At 31.2% G+C, this 24,843-nt stretch overlaps 1 protein-coding gene across 5 annotated transcripts in view; it reads right to left on the bottom strand.

Annotated features, from left to right (window-relative positions):
- LOC114324530 (thiamin pyrophosphokinase 1) overlaps positions 1-17,422 on the bottom strand; it is a 35,324-nt gene extending 17,902 nt beyond the window's left edge. For all 5 annotated transcript variants that reach the window (XM_050654013.1, XM_050654011.1, XM_050654012.1 and 2 more), the window contains exons 1-4: positions 17,177-17,422; positions 16,948-17,103; positions 11,899-12,152; positions 5,944-6,208 (exon numbers count right to left, since the gene is read on the bottom strand). In XM_050654013.1, the coding sequence (XP_050509970.1) occupies positions 5,944-6,208; positions 11,899-12,152; positions 16,948-17,103; positions 17,177-17,201 (700 nt within the window). In that variant the 5' untranslated portion in view covers positions 17,202-17,422. The remainder of the gene's footprint in view (positions 1-5,943; positions 6,209-11,898; positions 12,153-16,947; positions 17,104-17,176) is intronic.
- Between the last annotated feature and the right edge of the window lie 7,421 nt (positions 17,423-24,843).

The raw sequence follows: 24,843 nt of genomic DNA, 5'->3' as shown, positions 1-24,843 counted from the left end.
TTTAATCCTATTGAGTTAATTTGGGGACAATTAAAACCAAGTATAAGGCGTTCAAATACATTTCCTAAATTTGACAAAAAGGTAATTGAGATAATTAAAAAAGAAGTAGCCAATATTACCAAAGTAGACTGGCAGAAAAGAATCGCCAAAGTGATCAAAGTGGAAGAATATTATAAGAAGATTGGGCACTTCCACATTAATGGTGGAAATAAATTTATTATTGAATTGGGCGATGATTGTGACGAAGAAAATACGGAAGAAGGAGAAAATGAGTTAAGTGTATCAGTATTTTAATTGTTGTGTTGTGCAATTCATTTTCCAAGCATAAGCGTAGTAATGAAAAGACTCGGTTAAAAAAATATTTTTAGATTTTATATTTTTAATAAATAAAAAAAGAGCGGGGACATGCTTGCATTTTGTGCTGAATTTTAAAAGTTCTGAACTGTATACCTAAAGTAATTTTAGATCTAACTGTGTTTTTATAAAGTTCTTTTAGTATCAATAATTCTAACAATAACAAGATTAATTATAAAAGCTATTTTAATCAGTTATTAATGCAAGCATGCGGTAAGAGGGAGGCTCCCTGTGAGGTTAAATGTAATTAAAAAATTGATAAAATTAATTTTAACACATACGATATTATGTCCTGCTTTAACGGTATTTACCTACATAAGTATAAATAAATATTTTTAACTACATATTTAATTACCAGAAAAAACCAGCTGCCGGCCTAATAGCTTAAAGAAGAACAACCCAAAGCTACAAATCTTACCTATTACACTATACCGGGTGGTGAATTGGAACACGGGCCATAGGAAACTCAATGTAAAATTCTAAACTGTTGAATTCCTGCTTCCCTAATTATTTTACATCAAAAGTCATAAGAGACTATTTGTAGAGAATTGAAATCTGTATTGAAAACAACTGTTAATATTGTTCTACGAACAATAATTATTCAAAATTTTGTAAAAATATAATACAATTTTCAGAGAAATACGCCAAAGTTACGCCACACACAGTGCAGTAATGTGTATAAGATTGCATTCGGTGACAATGAATTTATTATATTAACAATTTGAACTGTCAACTTCTTTATTTATTTTATCATTTATTGTTTAAAACACAATAAAGTTGATCAGATACCCTCAGTTAAGGAGAAAGTGTTAATAATAAAGATATTTTCTTCAGTCAATAGTGTGCTCACTGTCAGTTAAATAGTAACGTGTGGCCTAACATGCCCACACACCTACTGCGGTAAATACATTATATTTTTAAAAATTTTAGAATGCGTTTAAATCGTAGAACAATTGTAACTTCTGTTTTTAATACAGATTTCAATCCTCTACAAATAATTTCTCATGACTTTTGATGTAACATAATTAGGGAAGCAGGAATTCAACAGTTTAAAATTTTACATTGAGTTTCCTATGGCCCGTTTTCCGATTCACCACCCTGTATAGATTGCTTGCACAATATTCCTTTCTTTTTTCTGTGTTTGGCAATTTTGTTGATATATTGCCTGTATGTGTAATCTAGCAAAAGGTACTGCGTTTTTTCTGTGGTGGTGGAAAGACTAATAATTTCAGGACTTTCTTATGCAGTTTTTGGATTAAAATTTTATTTATTGTTTGTTCATTGTACCCATTGTCTGCTATTTGCTTATGCTAATCTATTTTTGTACCTTTTTGTTCCCTCATCTAATTAGGGTCCTATCTTGAGGGCCAACAGTAAGAAAGAGCCAAAAGAAACAAAAAAGTAAGATATCTCTGTAAAATACAAGATGTACGATGAAAACGATAAAGAAGACGGGAATGGAACCAGCATATTACATGAATAATACAAGAGGCCTCTTTAGAACACTTCACCAGTTGGTAAATTGACTTGGTGAATCTCTCTTGTTCTTCACATAAGACGGGAACCAGCTTCTGTAGTGGTTGATCGAAGACTCTGATTATCATTGTCGAGTCGAAACAAGGTGTAAATCGGTGTTGAAACGAATAAGAAATATAGATAAATGTTTTATTTTATAACACAAACACTTTTTACAAACACTGTACAATAATAACGATTACGAATTTTAATACACAACTTTGCTATGACTTTGCGAACCGTGAGTAAACGTAGACCCAGCTTTGAGTGTCAAACTTTTATGTAATCATGATAGAATGGGCGATAGAAAAAGCTCTAAATAACAGCAGAATAGACTCCTGGTACAGGCAACTCTTACATAACATCTATAAAACAGCAACTATGACAGTCGAATGGGAAAATAAAACAAACAAAACTAATCCCACAGAAATACGTAGAGGCGTAAGACAAGGAGATGTAATATCCCCAAAACTCTTCACCTTAGCTCTGGAAGACGTCTTTAAAAAACTGGAATGGGAAGACATGGGTATCAACATAAACGGGAAGAATCTCAATCACCTCAGATATTGCGATGATGTTGTCCTTATTACAACCAACCAAGAAGAACTAGCCACAACGCTGACTCAACTAGCACACGCATCGGAGAAGATAGGATTAAAAATGAACATGAGTAAAACCAAAATCATGACAAATACAAACGACAGAATAAATAATGTAAATATAAATAATGTCAATATTGAGGTTGTTGACGAATATATCGCCGCTGCCTACGAAAAGTATAACTCAGAAAAATGCGGGGAAGAGTAGAACTTTTAATGAACGCCGCGAAAAATATTATTTTCGATTATATGATTGTGAAAACTATAATCCCTAATAAAGTGTTAGCGAAAAAATTTATTTTTGGAGGAGTATCAGCAAAAAACATCATTTCTGTTTGTGGGTTCACGAAAATTATAATTACCAAAAGTTCTCAGAAATAATTGTTTTCGTCGACAGAAACAGAAACACAAAGGGAAATAATTGTTTTCGTCGGCATCTATTATAAATAAATATTTTCGTTATAAATATTTTGGGAGTTATAATCTTCGCGGACACGAATATAAAAACAAATTGTATCGCCAACACTTATCAAAGAGTTATTATTTTCACTGGAAATGTATTAGGAATCACTTTAATCATATGTAGGTACCAGCGATATACAGGGTGTCCCGAAAAGATTGGTCATAAATTATACCACAGGTTCTGGAGTCAAAAATATGTTGATTGAACCTAACTTAGCTTAGTACAAATATGCGCATAAAAAAAGTTATAGCCCTTTGAAGTTACAAAATGAAAATCAATTTTTTTCAATTTTTCGAAAACTATTAGAGATTTTTTATTGAAAATTTTTGCTCAATTAGAAATCCAATGAAATCAATTAATTTGTGGTCATCTGATTGAATACAACCAATAAAACCAACATTATACTGAAAACAGATCCCATGGGCTGTTTTCACTCAATCATGTAGCTATGGATACCTACATTTCGTTTTCGATTTTGACATTTCAAATATTCAATATTTCAAAATGTCACGATTTGGTTGTAATACTGATGAGAATATTAATGAAATTATCGAATCAAATATACCAAAGAATACTGTTTACAGTAAAAAATTTGTATGGAAAGCGTTTATGGACTTTTGCAATGATAGAAAATATGAATTAGATGGAAATCGGACGGTGGAAGAATTGTTAATTGCACATTTAAATAAATTGTTTCTGTTCTGTATTTTTTTTCATAACCAGCAAAAAATTTTCTATCCGAATAACCCTCGAACATTGATAAATGCTCAAAAATTTTTTAACAACTTTCTCAAGCTTGTTGCTTACAGGCAACAGACCTCCGCCTACGGCGTCGGTCTGTTTCCAAGCAACAAGCTTTCGAAATCTGTTATAAAATTTTTTCGAACAATTATCAATGTCCTTGGGTTATTACTACTGAAAACAGACGTGTGACATTCTTATGGCAGGAACATCTTAACAAAAAATTATAGTGAAATTTGTGCACCCCATAAAAATTTTATGGGGATTTTGTTCCCTTAAACCCCCCTAAACTTTTGTGTATGTTCGTATTAAATTATTCTTAAAGTATTATTAGTTAAACACAGTGTTTTTAAAACTTTTTTGTCTCTTAGTACTTTCTCTGAAAGCCAGTTTTTATCGAGATTTTTTGAATATTTGTCAAATCCACCACCTATTTGTATATGGTACGTATTTGTATATTGTACGATTATAGAGACCTGGTAATAATATGAAAAATCTACAATTTACATTTTTATAATATGAAAATATACTGAGTTAAAAAAGTTTTAAAACACTGTGTACACTAATGGTACCGCAATAAAAGTTTAATTGGAACGTACACAAACATTTGGGGGGTCTAAAGGAACGAAACCCCCATACAATTTTTATGTAAACATAATAAAAAAGAAGTCGCATCTAGATAAAAACTGGTTTTTAGGTAAAAGACTAAGAGGAAAAAAAGTTTTAAAAATATTGTGTCTAACTATTGGTACCACAATAATAATTTAATTGGAACGTACACAAAAGTTTGGGAGGGGTTTAAGGGAACAAAACCCCATAAATTTTTTATGGCGACATGCCTATTTTCAGTAAAAAATCTCTAATAGTTTTCGAAATATTGGAAAAAATTGATTTTTATTTTGTAACTTTAAAGGGCTATAACTTTTTTTATGTACACATTTGTACTAAGGTAAGTTTGGTAAGAGAACCAAACAATTGAAGTACAGAGAAGAATACGATTGGCGTGGGCAGCATTTGGAATGTTAAGATGGATACTAAAAAGCACAAAGATACAACAGTACCTAAAAACCCGTGTATTTGACCAGTCCATCCTTCCTGTTCTGAAGTATGGCTCAGAAACATGGACATTAACAAAGGCCAACATAAACAAAATTGAAATAACTCAGAGAAAAATGGAAAGATCCATGTTGGGAATAAAACTACAAGACAGAAAATCAAACAAATGGATAAGAGAGAAAACAAAAGTAAAAAATGTAACTGAACATATAACACGGTTAAAATGGAGATTTGCGGGCCACAATGCGAGACAGGAAGATAAAAGATGGAATGTTGAAATACAAAACTGGAGACCGTGGACGGAAAGAAGAGGAAGACCTCAGATGCGATGGAAGGACGATATTGTAAAAGCTGCAGGAACTAACTGGAAAAACGCAGCCAAGGACAGACGGAAATGGAAAGATTTGGGGAAGGCCTATGTCCAAAGTTGGATAGAAATGGGCTAAAAGAAGAAGATAGAATGAGAAATATGCCTAATAAACGTGAGATTGTCCACACTATGGACGAAACGAGAGTAGCGAGAGAATTGTAAATTGAGACTACATTAGTATGTACAGTGAGACTACAATACATTGAGTTATATTAAATGTGACCAACTAACTCTGAAACTGGTTAGTGACTAACTGAGCAGCCTAAGAAATCGGCTTCTTTAGACTTTTACAACGGGGAGGAAATCAATAATTAATTTCTGTGCGTGTCTAATTTAAATTTTAAGCAACTAAAACCTTTTAGGGCGGTCTGGTACCACAAAAAACTTTTAGAGGTTTGGAGAGCATAAATGCAATAATACTGAACTGAGATTGTGTTTCTAATCCGAGCTATGTTAATCCACATATATGCTGAATTTAGGCTATAAATTGTTTTTGTTAAGGCTGAAAACGTGTGAAAAAGAAGAAATAACTGGGGATCGAGATTATAAATTTGTTTTCATAGCGTAACAATCTTTGAGTCAAAGGTTGCGAAGGTGCCAACGGAAATATCGTATTAATTTAATGACTTTTCTCATATTCCAGTAGATTGAAAACTGCAAGAGACGGATGACCGAACGTGTGTGTTCATTTAAGAAGTATTCGAGATCGTATAAGTAACAAGGTTGTAACAAGGTCTAAGGCACAATATAAGAAGTACATAACTAATAAAAAATCATAGACTGCTTAATGCCAAAGATTATAATGATGAGATAATACCATTAACAAAAAATACAGTAATACTTGCCTAAATTCCATTTAAGTCCAGACGTGGTGACGATACTGGGAGCACCTACAGGCAAAAGCGCACACCAACTTTTACTTTTTATCAATTCCTGAGGTAGGGTTATTTCGTGTGAACCTGTATCTAACAACCAACTAACCGAAGAGGCAGCTATTAAAAATATATCAATATCGCTCATAATGTTTCTCACTTTATACAGGGTGTTAATGTTTGCCATCACTTGGTCTAACCGGCCGGATGTGTCAGAAAGAACATAAATGGTATCCAACTAAAAAGGACAACAATATGTAATTTACACATTTATTTAGGGCCGGTTGTTCGAACGCTAATCAAAACTGATCATTATCAAATATTTAATTACAATTATATTTGATTAAGCATACTTCTGACAGATGTCGCATTTTGAGGTTATGTTGACTGATTTATTTTATTATTTTGGTTTTAATTTAAAATAAAACATAATTAAACTCTTTCTGATGTTAATTTCTTGTTTTTTACTTACAAACCAATAATAATAATAATAAGCAATTTTTAATAATTTGTTTGCTGCGGCTGTATTTTAATTACTGTTTTACCTACAATCAATAACTGATTAGTGTTTTACATGTATTTTTCATATCGCGATTTGATTCCCATCAAGAAAATTGATTACAATAAATGATTGATTATAATCAACTTCTTGATTAGCGTTCGAACAACCGGCCCTAAATGTTTATAATGATATGTAATACACAGTAATGCTGATAAAGCTGTGAAATCGTATCCCAGAGCAGATGTGTCACAACTCACTTATCGACAGGATTACATAATTACAGGATTAAAATAGACACAAGAAGGAGGGCCCCCGTAAGGGCTACTGGCGCCTGTGTGCAAAACAGGATTTTAACGCCCCTTAAGGCATTTTGTATCATGTTCTTTTATATTTTATTTGTACAGTAAAATATCAAAATGAAACAAACAGAATAAAATCATAACAAAATAAACTAAAATCAATTCTTGTTCACACCCATTTTAAAACATTTCCTTAACTAATGGGGTACAGACAAGAGACAAGTTGTTTATAAAATACTAGAAAATAACCCAAAACGACATCATTTTTAAGAACAAATAACAGAAATATTGCCTAATGTCTACAACATATAAATAATTCGGTCTACTTATACTAAGATATTTTAAAAAATATGCAGATACTTCTGATAAAAAAATATCTAGGTAACTTCGTTATAAAATCAAAAATGATAGCTAAGTTACAATAGAAAAATAAAAAATAACTATTGTAGTAGCGAAATTTTCCAACTTTGCTGCTGCAAATTCATTAATTACATCGCTAAATCAAATATTTCTTATTTAATTGTTAATATTGCTAGCCAAGAAATCTTTCTGAACTCATTGTCGATCTTAAATATTTTTTAATGATTTTTAACTTTGAAAAAGATCGCTCGCCAGAAGCTACAGATACATGCAATTTCAAAAGAATTCTTAGTGAAATGCTTACGTTTGGAAGGGTAGAGATTAAATTGTTTTCAAATATATACATATTGTAAAATACTTATGAGGTCAGCATCATCAGGTAATAAAAACAACTTTAACGCTTTAATTTCACAAATTTTAACAAATCATTGGAGTCTATATCCTTATTATCCTGATCTGAACAGAACGACGTTTTAAAAAATCACTGTCACTTAATTTGAATACGTCGCTAAAAAATCCGAAAATATTAGATATCATACTCATTTAATAAGTCAAATCAGTTTTTTAGATAGCTTAAGATAAAGTTTGATCTATAATTTTTAAGAAAAAACCAATCTTAAAGACGGTTTTTGGATCATGATGGGCCTCATCTCGGTATTCCATCTGACACCTTAGAAGCGTCATTTACTGTTAAGTTCAAAGTTCAAAGTATGAGGCGCACAAGGTGTAAAAAGGGCTCTCGGATTCGCACCAAGAATGCGTTTTTGATGCGTTTTCCCTTCATGTTTGCCCTATTATTATAACCTTGTCAAAAATAGCAAATTGTTTCGCAATTTATGACTCTGGGTTTTGGCGCCCCTAAAGGATGGCGCCCGTGTGCATTGCACACTTTGCACATATGGTAGCGGGGGCCCTGGAAGGCTTAAAGAAACCAATGTAAAAGATTCTCCAACACAAACTGCACACGAACAGTAGCAAACTAAACATAGACACCAATGCTATTGAACAGCACTGAGATCAACTAAAACATTATCTACTCAAACCATGTAAAAAAATACTAAAGACTCCCGGAAGGAGGAAATGATGAATGACGACATACTGAATATGATGGAATAATGGAGACAATGTAATATGTAAGATAATGGGATATGTAAGATGATAATGCAAAGGGATTGAGGATGTTCAAAAGAGATAAGACCTCTTTAATCTACAGAAAAAGCTAAAGAAATGGCATATAGATGGCAATTAATATAACAGGGATAGATGAGAAAATACAACGATTTTGTAGAATACATCGACAAACTGTTCGATGATGAAAGAGGGGACTTAGAATACACAGAACTTACTTCAGAAAACAAATAGGTCAGAATATTACAAAAGAAACAATATTACTTACACGCATTAAAAATAATGAAGAGTATAATATATTGATTTAAATCTGGCTGGATGTCAATCAAGATATACAGCGTGTCTACTTAAGTTGGAAACATATGAGAAACTTTTTTGTTATTCATTTTACGAAAAAAAGTTATTCTTTATAAAAAGTTCTGCATACTCTAAAACCTAAGATCCAATCATCAGATATGAAATTTTGTCAATATTATACGAGGTATGTCAAAAAATATGAATTTCGTTCATGAGTAAAGTATCTTTATTTCTCTCAATATCGAAAATTTTTATTATGAAAAGTTGTTTGGAAATAAAAACCAAGATCAAATATGCAATTACATGCTTCTAATTGGAAAAAAATATTTTCCAAATTTTTATCAAATTTATTGATACTAACTTCGTTTTTATTTATTACACATACGATAACTCTTTTATTATTACTTTTACGAAAAAAAGGTATTCTTTATAAAAAGCTCTGTATGTCCTAAGACCAAAGATGCAACCATCAGATATCACATTTTATTAATTTTATACGAGGTACGTCAAAAAATGTGAATTTCACTCAAGAGTAAACTACCTTTATTTTTCACAATATTGAAAACGGTTATTAAAAAAGTTGTTTAAAATTAAAAACTATGTTTCAATATGCAATTACATCCTTCTAATTGAAATATTGTGAAATATAAAGGTACTATAATCTTGAGCGAATTTCATATTTTTTGACACACCTCGTATAAAATTAATAAAAGTTGATATATCATGGTTGTGTCTTAAATTTTAGACCATGCAAAGCTTTTTATGAAGAATAACATTTTTTCGAAAAATGAATAATAAACGAGTTATCATATTTGTAATAATTAAAAACGATGTTGGGTATCCATAAATTTGAGAAAAAATTTTTTTTTTCAATTAGAAGCATGTAATTGCATATTTGATCTTAGTTTTTAATTCCAAACAACTTTTTATCATAAGAATTTTCGATATTGAGAGAAATAAAGGTACTTTACCCTTGACCGAAATACATATTTTTTGACATACCTCGTATAATATTGAGAAAATTTGATATCTGATGATTGAATCTTAGGTTTTGGGACATGCAGAACTTTTTATAAAGAATAACTTTTTTTCGTAAAATTAATAATAAAAAAGTTTCCCATATGTTTCCAACTTAAGTAGACACGCTGTATATGTGTGTTTTATTCACTATAATTTTTCACTATAATAAAGAATTTGATAAAGTACTGACATAAGCTATTAATGAATGTCCTAAAATAAAAGAAGATAGACTACAAGGATCTAAGGATCATATCAAATTTATACTAAAAGCAGCAAGAAAAAATATGCGGTAATGAATAGCTATCAGACGAATATGAAATTAGGTTTGGGGTGAGACAGGGATACGTATTATCACCAATTATTTTTAATGCATACTCGGATGAGATCCTGAAAAAAGCTTTTAAAGGTGAAACAGTAGTAATAAAGGTAAATGAAGTCACCAGTAATGAAATTAGGTTTGGGGTGAGACAGGGATACATATTATCACCAATCATTTTTAATGCATACTCGGAAGAGAACCTGAGAAAAGCTTTTGAAGGTGAAACTAGTAATCTTTTTCTCATAGGCATCTTTCAGTGCGTCACAGTTTTTCGATTTCTTTCTAACGCATTAAATTGTATGTGACAGCAGTGGCGGCTCGTATCACTTTAAGTAGGTAGTGCCAGAATTCGGGCAGCTGCCTAAATTTTTAGTGACGGGTTCACGATATTGTCAAAAAAGGTATAAAATAGAAATTAAAAAAAAATAGGTACGGATACTTTTACATTATATAGGTATAATACCATTTCTGGGGAGTCAAGAAATTTAAACATTTAAAATCCAACAAGTAAAATCTCCAAAATCTCTCAACTTATCGCCCTTTATACAAATATCGGACAACTATAACTAACTGAAATTCACCAGCGACGCGACGTCTGTCGTTTCATCGGCAATCACTGCAACACAAAGATAATTTTCAATTTATTTCCTTATTTCCTCGTTATGAACATCTAAGATGCACTGAAGAAGTTTATTTTGTGTTGTTTTGAGGTACATGCTTTTAAAGATTTAGAACTTTGAATATGAACCTAAGTCGTTGTCTAATTCGGCTAACATTGAACAGTTCCATAAAGATGCCTCTATTTTCTGAATTTTCCTTTTCGTCGTGATTTCTCAAAACTAACTCGAAAGCTCCACAAAACCATATAGATATAATTTTTAATTTGATTCAAAACATATCGATTCTTTATCCACTTCTTGTTCATTGTGTTTAATTAGAATTAGACTATCACAATAAGTTGAATTTAACTCGGGTTTTATTAAAAATTAAAAAATTTTAAATTACTTAAAAATATAATAGTTTATAATTAAAAGTTCAATCATTAAAAATGTAATAATTATAAATACAAAAACGAGCGAGCGAGCGCGTAAAAAAACTCGAAAATATAATGTACTACCCTGTACGAGAATTATTTGGATCTACGATCCACTATTCACTATGAGGAGCATAGTAAAAAATATTAGATCTTCCTTGTCGAGCCAGGCACGAATGGTCGCATTTAAACGTGTATGAAAAGTGCAATATAGCTCTATCTCTGTCACTTACATAGAATGCCAGTAAAATCTTTCTCTTTTCAGCTGAGCCATCTAAGCTTTCGGCACGGTGCACGATGCGATCATTCCTTCCACTGTGAGTGGCGAGGGTTGTACTACACTGCACAGTTGCCAGATTTTATATAATTTATAAAGAGAAAAGAAATACGCACAAAAAATGAACGGGCATTAAAACGGTTTAAAGATAAAAAAATATGTTACTCTATAAAAATAAGGTAGTGCCATGGCTCCATGGTACTATCTCACCGGCCGCCACTGTGTAACAGAAAAAAAGGCACGTCCGTGATTACAGACATTTATAACATTTATTCTAGTTGTCAATAGATGGCGCTATAATCGAAAAAAAATTATTTACGAATTATATAATATATACGAATATAATCTGTACCATTTATAAGACTATACAAATCAAAGAAAATACCATTTTATAAATGCAATAAACTGATTTGTATGCCAAATTGCAAATAAAATTTGACAACTGTCAGATTTAACTAAAATGTCAAGTTAGAATACATGTTATAAATGTGTATTATCACGGACTTACCTTTTTTTCTATCATTTGTGATGCACTGAAAAATGCCTACAAAAAGGACATAATAAAGGTATACGAAGTTACCAGTAATGACATTAGGTTTGGGGATGGCATGCTCATCATAGTGGAAAATATTAAAGGTCTGCAGAGACTAGTGACCAAAATATAGCAGTGTGGACCGGAAATGACTCACTTACCTTTATATCGTTTGAGCTACAATGATTTTGGAGTTCAATTAAGGATTTAAAAAAATCAGTCTCGTTTTGATCAGGTGTTCTAACTATAGTGGTTGCTGATATTCCTTTGTAGTGGTCCAAAATATCTTGCTTTATAGAATCCATGTCTCCCGTGATTAGATCAGGATGTGGTATGTCACCAAATTCTGATTCATTCATTGTTAACCATGTTAGCCATCGTTCTGTACCACCATCCACTGTTACTCTAACTTTTGCTGTAAGTATATGTAGAAATTAGTTATATTTAGATATTAAAAACAGCCTATGTTTCATTTTGGTTCAGAGATTATCCATCATCCCCATACGTCCGTTTCGGTCTCTCTAGACCTCTTCAGTGTGGCTAAAAGAACACCTCTGAATCGAAAGGAAACCAAGCAGCCTATTAAACAGAATTATGAAAATAATTAACTATTTAGATGGGAAATAAGCCACAATTAAATTGAAAAAAATAATTTTATTAACGTTTCGACGCCCAAATCTTAATAGAAGAAACTATGATCCAAGCTACAGCTACATACTACCTAAATTAAAATGAATACACGAACCCTGTACCATTAAACAGGGGAGTCAAACAGGGAGACACTCTATCACCCAAACTGTTCACCTTAGTTTTGGAGGATGTTTTTAAAAATCTAAATTGGAAATATAAGGGAATAAACATCAATGGCCGCTACCTCAGTAATCTACGATTTGCGGATGACATAATCCTGATAGCTACTGACCTACAAGAACTGTAAACGATGCTTTTAGAACTACACACAGAATCTTCTAAAATAGGACTGAAAATGAATTTAAACAAAACAAAAGTCATGCACTCCGAAGAAACGATGACAATAATAAACAACAAAGTTATAGAAAAAGTTGAAGAATATATATATACTTAGGACAAAAAATAATACTAAATAGGGAAATTCAAACGGAAGAAATAAAAAGAAGAAAGTTAGCATGGGCAGCATTCAGCAAACTGAACTATATACTCAGAAATCAGCAAATTCAACTACATTTTAGATCTAAAGTTTTTGATGCATGCATTATTCCTATATTAACATATGGGGCACAAACATGGACAATCACAAAAAAGAATATGAACATACTCAGAGTCACTCAACACGCGATGGAAAGAGCAATGCTTGGCATATCACTTAAGGACAGAAAAACAAACACATGGATAAGACAGAAAACCAAAGTCACTGATGGGCACGGCACAAAATATCCATGATATTTATATAAATATCAAAATATCGGATATATATGATATATATCCGATACATATCCAAAATGTGATATTTATATGATATTTATGATATTTTGGAAAACATTTCAATAGAGAAACTAAATTGACCAAAATAAGACTCTAAATGTAGAATGTAACAATATAGAAGATATATTTTTACTTTAAATAAAAAATACAAAAATATAAACGTACGTATGGTAGTATGTTACATAAACAGAAAACAAAATGATACGAGTATCCAAATAACAACTAAATTAACTAAAAATATTGAAAACATTAACTTAAACATATATAGGTATTGTATTTTTATTTTTCCAAAATAACTTAAAATTCTGAACATTTAAAAAACAAAATCAAAATTTAGAAAATTATTTAAGATGATGGTTCAACATCGGCAGTGTCTGAATCAAAACCAGTAAAGCACCCAAGACTTAATTCTGCCTCTTCATTTCCCCTTCTTTCAGTTTCTTGTTCAGGCCAAATCCATTCCAAATTGTCATGTTTTTGGTATGAAGAACTGTTTAAATATTTAAACATGAATACAAATTTAGCAGCCTTTTCGATTCCTAAATTATTTCGTAATTTGGAATTGCAAGTCCAAAGCTTGAAAAGCACCTTTCAATGCTTGCCGTTGAGGCTACTGCTGTAAGTAATTGGTTAATTTGTTCGAGAAATATGTTTTTTTAGGCCAACCAGATTCAGTGATTGGAACAGACTTCCATCATAATAATGGAGACGTTTTTTTTTTTAAATTTGGACCATACATGAAACACGGAAAAGGTTTAGACTTCGAAGTTAGGGCCATTATAAAACGGAACAAAATCTGTGCTGATTGAATTTAAATATTCATAAGCCTGTTCATTTTGTTCGGCAGTAAGTCTTTCTCCCAAAAAGCGATGGTCCAGAAAGTTTGCCAAAAAATGAGGCGAACCTAGAGCCATATTCCTCCTTTTGTAATAAAAGTTCTTAATTTGAACTGGTTGATCTTGATTGATTTGAATTCCTGTTAGAAGGCAAGTCAACACAGTTGCGACCTTGCCGCTTTTTAACCTTCTTATGTAAAAATTAGTACGAAATAAAATAGTGATATATATCACGATATATACAATATAAATAACATCACGATAATATCACGATATATATCTTGATATATATCAGTGGATATATATCCTCGCGCCCTGCTGATGGGTACAAAAATCACTAAAATTGAAATGGGAATACACTGGACATGTATACTTCTTCTAATTTACTAACTGTTGCATGTCATCCACGTCATAGCCTGTGACGTCGCATGATACCAACACGAAATATTTGGCAGTAGGTGTGTTCTTTTTTAGAATCATTTTACCGAGTGCACTGGAATTACAGCCACTAGACATATTTTATTATATACGCGTAGAAATAATAATGGAAGATTTCTATTAATGTTAACCTAAAGAAATACACAATAATATGTTTCATTTAATTTGTATAAATGGATTATAAAGCGTTTTTATGAAGCACATTTTGTTCGGAACACACTGAAGCTGTAATCGAACGAATGTGACATTTTAGAATAAATTGGTAACATTTATTTGACAGTTGCGGTGATGACACTTCATATTTGTTTATATTCTTTACTATAAGTATCTGTTCTATTATATTTACTGTTTTTATTAATTACTTTACTATAAAAATATCCTCTACTATAAAAATATAAATTTCACCTAATTTTATCACGACTTGGAATAATCCAGGTATCTGACAACTTTTTTAGTTGTTATTGTAGACATATACAAAGAAACCTATCGGCTTCTCCCAAGAGTTCGGAGCCGTTTTTTAATAATTATTAACAATGCAGTGCAAAAACGCTTGCACTGCAAATCTTAAAAGATTATAACTTAATTCTTGTTCTCTATTTCTTAAGTTTTTATTTATTTACATTGAATATTAATTTGTTTTGTTGTATATTCCACGTTTACAATAATTATGTGATCTATTTGATTTAAAATGGATTCAGGATTTTTTTATACTTTGGCAACTATGTCAACTTAGATCTCTGGCATAGATAATGACATGCAACGGTAAGTAAATTAGACGGACTGTAGCTAGGAGCGATCTTAACAAATGGCATAGAACAATTCTAACCTGGAGACCATACTAACACAAAAGACCCAGAGGCAGACCTCCTATGAGATGAACAGATGATCTGAAACGAACTGCCGGGAAAAATTGGCTACAAGTAGCGTACAACAAAAAACAATGGAAAGGAAGACTTAAGAGGCTTATGTTCAGATGTGGACGTGAATGGCTAGACGAAGAAGAATAAGTCAGTCATTTTAATAATTATAAATAAATCTAATAAACATAAAAATAATGTTATCATCTATCGTTATGCTTAATCTGCATCTCATGATAAATTGCAATAATACAACGCATGCGTAATTCGTGAAATCATCTGAACTGAAATTTGAACTGGGTTCTGATTGTTTTGAACGGCCGAATTTCAGTGTGCAAGAAAGGTTTAAAAAAGCTGAATGTATTGAAGGTGAATTGATAAAGACCATTTTGACTTTAAACTGACGTTCACTAGAAGTTCAGGTTAAACTGGAGTTGAACTCGATATGAGAAATCGACCCTAAGATAGAGTGCCCACGGCACAACTGTTTTAAAACTACAGTTTGAAACTGATTGCACTTGCAACTATTTTGTTACCTCAAAAGGATAAAAGCATGGGGTTCACCCACGAGGTGGTCCACCTTAAATTGGTTTCCAATTAGATTTCAACCATTATTTTCAAAACAGTTAGATCATGGATGCTGTACCCAAGTCAACCATTATGTTGTATATAGGTATTTTACTTTTGGGATGTTTGTGAAATTTTTGTTGTAGTAAATATTTTCTTTGTTCCGATTATATTTTAAAACTGACTACTCATTTTTTTATTTTGCGCCTGAGTTGTTACATTATGTCAGAAGTCATACAATAAAATGTTAAAAAAAATAACTCTTTTCTTTTGTTATTCTAACAAAGTTTTGATATTTTTAGCATCTAATACTGTTTTTCATATGTGCGACATTAGGTACCGCAATGTGTCCAGTCATGTAACTTTACGAGACGTGGCTACCAGAGGGTCAAAAGAAAGGAAGGTTAGGTATATTTTTTGTAAATCGTGTCTTTTCTGTGGTCTATCCCCTCTCCAGTTGGGTATGGCACCAAAAGGATATACCTATTAGGTACTTATATTTTTTAGGATTGTTTTCGTTTTTGGAAACAGCAATTGCTTTTTCTCCTGCTTCAGTTGGTAGTTATGATCACCTATTCTCAGAATATGTAAATAAGTGAGCATCAATGTACTAAATTTTTGTTCTAAACTACAAAAAAAATTTTACACAGTGATGAGTGCACTAATAACTGGCAGAATCCCACAAAAGATGGAAAACATAATACATTGCGAAGTAAAGAGAGATAAAACTAGTGGATATTATTGGTATAAACGTATAAATTAATATTACATTACATAGTTTCTCACCTTTAGACGTCTGTCACAGTGACAGTTGTCATATTCCTTCGACACGTCAAGAGGTGGGAAACTATGTAATGTAATGTTAATAATTTATTGACCGATAATTTCCACCTCCACTAGTTTCATCTCTCTTTACTTCGCAATGTATTATGTTTTCCATCGTTTGGGTGATTCTGCGGGTTATTAGCGCGCTCATCACTGTCTACATACCTGTATTATATTTCAATATTTATGTAAAATAATAAACTAAATAATAAAACATTTATATTACCTTGCTCCCATAACCCTACAATTAAAGCAGGATTAAAACTAAAATTAATTGGCGTATTTAGGATAACTATGGCATAATTATTTTCTTTGACTTTTGATAAAAGGTCCTTACAAGGATTCCAAATCCTGGGTGCCTTATGCAAACTCATAACTGAAACTGGATAGATTAAGTTTTAATGAAATTGATTCAATTTATATATTGTTATAATAAAATATGTAAAGAAACTAACCAATGAACTTTTTAAACATCAACATCAGCCTGATTTCAAGTGTTTAAGTCTAGGGTTCAAGTATCATCAGTTAACCTCTATTCAATCAATTTTATCTGTAATGTCATGTTTGGATTTTTTCAATTTTTATACTTAAGCGATAAAAAAATTATTGTTATGTTGTATTTAACTGACAATGAGAAGATTAAATGAAGAAAACAGAAAAAATAACAACAGGAAATATAAATTTACTGTCAAAGGTCAAAATTCAAAATGTCAAAATTTAAACTTATGAGATCAGATGATGACATTCGGTTAAGCCAGTGGCGTAACCAGAAGAATTAATTCTTCGCGAACACGGTTTCTTCAAATTAAAACAACTTTTTGAATTAGGTATATTAAAATTTATTAATTTAAATTATTAAAAGAAAATGCAAACAAACCATTCAATTATAAATATACGTTATAAGTTGTAGCGTGTTACACAGTCAGTAATTAGTAATATCAGGTCAAATACGAAAGTATTATACAGGGTGTTTCATTAATAATGGTCCATATAGTAACTGGAGAAACCTTAGCACAAAATACGAAGATTTAACCTAAAACACTTAAATAAAATGTGGTTCCTGACTGAGTTACAGGGTGTTTTATCTAAAAATTTAAAAACTATTTTTGCTCAGCATTTTAAAACTATTCGACGTATCCTTTTCATACTTAGCAGAAAGTGCGACTACTATACACCCTACTAAATTATTATAAACAAACGTTTCTAGCTACTACCAGAGGCGTACGACAGGGGATAGGGAATGGTTGACCCTTTTCAAATTCTACGTCACTGGAAGAACTACTATTTTAGTGCCATTTTTATATTCGCCAATACTTTCTACGTAAATAATATACTCTTCATTGGTAACGGTAAAGTCATTAGTTTTCGAGATATTTGAAGTTAAATATGAAACGGCACAGTTATTTTGATTAATTTTAAGAAAATTTAAAAATTATCTGTTCCCAGTACTTAAACGACGTTCTACACCTTCGTTGAGAGGGGTATGCCTGTCAGAGGAAAGTGGGGGAAACTTATATGCAAGCGAAAGTTGGTAACAATGCATTTATAGCAGAATACTCAAATCATATGAGGCGCTCCGAGGAAAAAGGGCGAATACGCCAGTTACAGTTTTTTTTTTAATGCAATGGATAGCCTGATCATTATTCGAACAATGTACCACCATAACATGGTTTATTCGTCCTTTCTATTCAGAACTATAATAGGTTGACTTAACGGAAGCAAACTGTATGAATCTTAAAAAGTATGGTAAATGTTCCGTGGAACAACGGCGAATACGCCACCGCTACGTCGGTACACAGCTAGCCCTCCCACTTCTGTCTTGCCAAATTTCTGAATAAAATTTCCGTGATTTCCGTCTTATTTTTACCGTTTTAAGCTACAGTGTCGTTTTGCTTGTCAAAACAAGTAGTTTTTATTTTGATTAGTTTGAATAGTTTGAGTTACTTTACTAATAAAGTTAAAATTTTACTGCTACAATGTCAGAAAGCGAGTTTACAGAAGACCAAAACAAAGGCTACACTAGAAAAAGGTCGAAAACTGAAGACACGTGGCAAAAGAATGTGAATAAAGTTAAAAGAAACTCAGGTGAAGAATACAGCACCATTAAAAACAGAAAACTTGTGCCTAAGCGGACTGTGGGAAGTCCCTGTTCCTGTGGATGTTTTGAGAAAGTAGGTTTGGAGAAAATTAGTATAATTTTTAAAAACTTTTGGGAATTATCTGAGTATAACCTACAAAACGCTTACTTATCTAAAAGAGTGAAATCTGTTTCTGTCAACCGTTGTCGCATTAAAAATCGACCTAGTCGAAAGTTACGTAGTATTGAGTACAGTGTACTTTTTGAAAGCAATGAATTTAAAGTCTGCAGAAAAGCATTCTATGCGATTCATGGTGTCACTGAAAAGAGGGTTCGAACTGTTTTGAATAAAGTATCCACAAGTGGCACTGTAGAATTGGACAGAAGAGGAAATAAAAATCCAGTTAACAAAGTAAGTGTAGAAATGAAAGAAACTGTAATGTTACATGTAAATAGTTTACCCAAATGTTCAAGCCATTACAGCAGAGCAAAAAGCCCTTACCGAAAGTACCTTTCCACAGACTTAAACATAAACAAGTTGTATGACCTGTACTGTGAGTGGATGACAGAAAATCACCCTTTAATTGACCCTGTCAGCTCACGGTTCTATCGTGACACATTTAATAAAAAATTCAATATTGGTTTCAACCCTCCTAAGTCGGATACTTGTAATTTTTGTGACAAAACAGATATGGAACTTTCAAATTGTGATGATTTACAACGTAACCAATTGCAAGTTGCCAAGGAACTTCATTTAAGACGAGCCAAAGCAGTTCAAAAAATACTTAAAAGTTATAAAAGTAATAATGAAGACTCAGTTTCAGCAATTTGTATAGATCTGCAGCAAACTCTCCCTACCCCCAAACTGACGACATCTGTACAGTATTACAAAAGGAAGCTTTGGACCTACAATTTTGCAGTCCATGATGTTAAATCTGGAAAATGTGTTATGTACATGTGGAATGAAAGTACTGGAGGTCGTGGTTCATGTGAAATAGCAAGCTGCTTGTCCCATTACTTTGATTCTATGGATCATCAAGTCAAAAAAGTTGTGCTATTTAGTGACAATTGTGGGGGCCAGAACAAAAATATGAACATTGTTTTAGCTTGTTTGAAAAAAATTCATGAATTAAAATTTGATTTCAGAGAACATTACTTTATGATTCCTGGACATTCATATTTACCTTGTGACAGGGATTTTGGTCACATTGAGTTAAGGCTTCGAAATATTGATGTTTATTCTGAAGACCACTATATTGACTTAATTCGTTCATCAAGGAAGGTCAGACCATTCAAAGTAGTAAAAATGACATCATCAATGTTTTTTGATTTCACTGCTCTTCAGAAGTTAATTACAAAAAGAAAATCAACTGCTAGTTTTAAAGATGGTAAAGTATTTCTTTACTCCAAGTTGTTCAAACAAGGGTTTTCCATACAACCAACGTACCAAAATGTTTTGTCCGAACAAGTTGTTTTGCAGAAAGGAAAAGTAGGAGAATATCAACGCCATTTGTTTGATTTATCTGCCGCAGTTTTGTCTCCTAAATACCAACAGCCTATAAAACTTTCAGAGGAAAAAATAAAAGACATCAAGTCACTTCTTCCATACATACCGCTTCATCATAGGAGTTTCTTTGATGAGCTGATCTCTCTCCAAGAATCACAAACCAATTTGGCAACGCTAACTGGAGAAAATCAGGATGATGTTATGGATTTTTGCTTGAATTAATAATTTATTGTTTGGTGTTTTTTTAGTTTTTGATTTATCTTAAACAGAACAATTTTTAATTAAAAAATGTTTTTCATATCATATCCTTTGAATAAAACTTTTTTCAATATCCTGAATTATAATTTTGGTTTAGATGGGGTGATCTTATTTGCTTAACAAGCAAAACTTTTATAAAAAAAATAGTTTTTACCTAACCGCATTACAAAATTTTGATGACGTGTATATTCGCCCTTATTGAATTAAAAACACTTTTTCAACTTTAATCGCGTTTTTCTCAAAATGCCCATTTGGCGTATTCGCCGTTTGTCCACGGAGCGCCTCATATGTTTCAGTATTGAATACTTTATAAAAATAAATTATAATAAATTACGGAATTAATTGTAATAAATAAATTAAAAATAAATGGTACGGTAAACAATCCTCATTTTTTAATATGTTATTCCTTACAAAAAACCTTTAATTTAAGCACAAATAATTAAAAATCGTAAACTTGGGTCAAAAATTATTAACTTTTTAAGAATTCCCGTAAGAGCCCATGTTAAAATTTAACTTTGATCCTTAATAGTAATTAAACGGCACGGTAAAACCATTTCTAAAAAATCAAGTCTTAGTTTTTTAAAGTAAACTATAACATACTAAAATTTCATGCAAATCCTTAATTCTTTGCCGAAGGTGTAGAACGTCGTTAAAACTTTTTGGAATTTTACTTATTAACAAATAAGGGTCAAAAATGGCAACTTTTTTGTTTAAATCGCTACAGGTAAAATTAGGGCAATTAAATATCTTGTTTAGAGTAGGTACCTATTAGACAAGGCCCTGGAAGTACTTGAGTATGCAAAACCTGAGGACCGGCAACTATGTTCGGATTCATTTACCTGAGACATTGAACAATGAAAAACTGAATCTTGGCCGAAGGTGTAATGGTGCTTTATTACCCCCTCCATCCCCCCTATGTTACGGGCAGATAAAAAACGATTTTTCGCAAAACACACTTGTTTTGTATTTTTTGGGTCATTCTAAGCAAAAAATGTTCCTACAAGTTTTTTCGTAAAATGCATAGTTTTCGAGATAACCGCCGTTAAACTTTAAAAAAAATCGAAAAATTGCAATTCTTGAACCCGAATAACTTTTGATTAAAAAATAAAATAGCAATTCTGCTTACAGCATTTGAAAGTTCAAGTCAAATTATACCGGTTTTTATTATTTGTTATACTTCTTTAGGCACGAGGGTGAATTTTTACATTCCCTGGCGCATGCGCACACTGACAGTATGGTATTAGTCGCTACATCTTTTAAGTTATGTAGCGCAAATAAGGTGTGCGTGAAAAGAATATATTATTAGTGTTTTTAGTAAATATATTTATTATAATTTTTATGGCTGTGGATTTGTCTTCCTCCTTATAAGTTTTATTGGAAATTTTCATTTTCCAATGAATTTTCAAATTGTGATTGTAATTATGTCCGAGAAATGATCGACTGAATACAAAAGCGGTAGAGCATTCGCCTAGGGATCGAGAGGTTCCCTGTTCGAATCCTGAGAAAGTCATATCCTTTTTGAAGTTATACTTCTTTACCGGCGATAGAGGGTAAAATTTTATATGGGAAAACCTAGCGACCGGGCGCATGCGCATTATAACTTTGTTCTGATTAGATGTTCAAATGACATGTCAAAAATTATTCAATATGGCGGCTGTGGCACAGCTGTAGTTAGATTATTTATGGTTGTTGCGTTTTAAAATTTGTGTGAAAAGAAACAACAAACAAAAGTTAGTTAATAGTTATACTGCCTTTTTAGATAGTTTTCATATACCTATATTTCTGGACTTTTGGACTATTTTGGACAAAAAAAACTCATTCTAATTTGGTAAGTAGTTTTTATTATAATCATATTGTAATTATACATTTGGATTAGGTTGAAATACATACATTTATTTTCTCAAGAATGCGGATTTTAGAGAGAAATCCCAAATTAGGTTCGATTTTTATTTTTAAATTATGATTTTTTGGCGTAGATTTATTTATCTAGTAGGTATGTAAGGCTTTGATTTACATACTTAATTTGATTACCAACAAAAGTTCTACCAATCTTCATCTAATATATTGTTTTCTTACTGTTTTGTTATATTTTTATATTTTCTTCCACAAAATTTAAACTACATACATAATTTAATTTTCAAAACAACTGTCAAACAGTAAAACGTTCAGTTACCGTATTTTTCCACATAATAAATAATGTGGGATTGGACGAGTGAGTCTACGCCTCGATTACGAGTCAAAGCGGCACGAAATTCACGGGTTCAATTCCCGACGCAAGTTTTATTTTTTTATTTTTTTTATGCATGTTATGATTGTAAGTATATTTGTTATACAGTATGTCCCTGTAAGTTGTATCCATATGGAAAACTTTTTTATTAATAATTTTACGAAAAAAAGTTATTCTTTATAAAAAGCTCTGCATGGTCCAAAACCTAAGATTTAACCATCAAATATCAGTTTTTTTGAATATTATACGAGCTATGTCAAAAAGTTTGAATTTCACTCAAGAGTAAAGTAGCTTTATTTTTCACAATATTGAAAATTGCTATTATAAAAAGTTGTTTGGAATTAAAAACTGTATTCTAATATCTAATTACATCCTTCTAATTGAAAAATTTTTTTTTGAAAAATTATGGGTAACTAACATTATTTTCAGTTATTTTAATTCAGATAACTCTTTTATTATTAATTTTACGAAAAAAAGTGATTCTTAATAAAAAGTTCTGCATCGTCCAAAATCTAAAATACAACCACCTTTTGTCAAATTTTATCAATTTTATACGAGGTATGTCAAAAAATATGAATTCGCTCAAGAGTAAAACACGTTTATTTTTCACAATATCGAAAATTGTTATTAGGAAAAGTTATTCAGAATTAAAAACTATGTTTCAGTATGTAATTACATCCTTCTAATTGAAATATTCTGAACTATAACGGTACTTTACTTTTGATCTAAATTTATCTTTTTTGACATACCTCGTATAAAATTGATAAAATTTGATATAAGATGGTTGTGTTTTAAGTTTTAGACCATCCAGAACTTTTTATTAAGAATCACTTTTTTTCGTAAAATTAATAATAAAAGAGTTATCAGAATTTAAATAACTGAAAAAATAATGAGATCCATAATTTCTCAAAAAATTTTTTTTTCAATTAGAAGGATGTAATTGCATATTAGAATATAGTTTTTAATTCCAAACAACTTTTCATAATAGCAATTTCCAATATTACGAAAAATAAAGCTACTTTACTCTTGAGTGAAATACAAACTTTTTGACATACCTCGTATATTATTCAAAAAATTTGATATTTGCTGGTTAAATCTTAGGTTTTGGACCATGCAGAGCTTTTTATAAAGAATAACTTTTTTTCGTAAAATTAATAATAAAAAGTTTTCCATATGGATACAACTTACAGGGACATACTGTATAATTTTTTTTTTCAGAAAATGCGTATTTAAAATTTTTGCCAACAATTATTATCGTTCAGAAATCATTTTTTCTTCGTGGCATTTTTCAATGTGTTAGTGTGCGTTTTATTCTTTTATTTTTTAAAATTTTTGGTATTGTCTTAAAAATCACATAATATGTAGTAGAAGTATAACTTCTTACGTGCGTACAAAGTACACACACATTCTTGTTTTTTTAATTTTTGGTATTCTTTTTGTTCTTTCTAAAAATAGTTTAATATTTAAATACAATACAAAAAAAACTGTTTAAAGTAGATAGGTATATTGATTTCGTTGAAATCATAATATGAAGTTAGATTATACAGTACGTAAATCGTTCTGCTGGACATAGGGAATATACATAGAGATCATTGTGACAACTGCGCTAACCTGTGTTAGTTGAAACTTCTGTTCGAGTACGAGTTTCTGGTGCAATAGAGCTGTTAGAACGAATAGAATGAGTGATTTTGAATGCAATGCAGTCCATAAATAAATCAAAAATAAAGATTATGACTGATGAATTAATAATTTTACTTTAATTTTTAAAATATCTTTTATTTAAAAATTAATTTCCAAATTAAACAGACACAGTTTTCCCATTAGGTCAAAAATAGTTCTACTACAATGTCATGTTTTGACGTTTATTTGTGTCACCCAAAATTAATTGTCAATTTTGAGGTTAATGCCCCTTAATGCTAACGACTATAAATATTATCATTGAGATAGCGAAGTTGCCACAATTATCTTAATATAATACAATCTATGTATTTATGTAACTAAATATATACAGTGTATGTTCCCTATGTCCAGCTGAACGATTTACGCACTGTAT

The sequence above is a fragment of the Diabrotica virgifera genome, chromosome 6, assembly GCF_917563875.1.
Source record: "Diabrotica virgifera virgifera chromosome 6, PGI_DIABVI_V3a".
NCBI classification, from domain to species: Eukaryota; Metazoa; Arthropoda; class Insecta; order Coleoptera; family Chrysomelidae; genus Diabrotica; species Diabrotica virgifera.
Note: the sequence above shows the minus strand (reverse complement) of the source record. Positions and strands in the feature narration are given on the sequence as shown.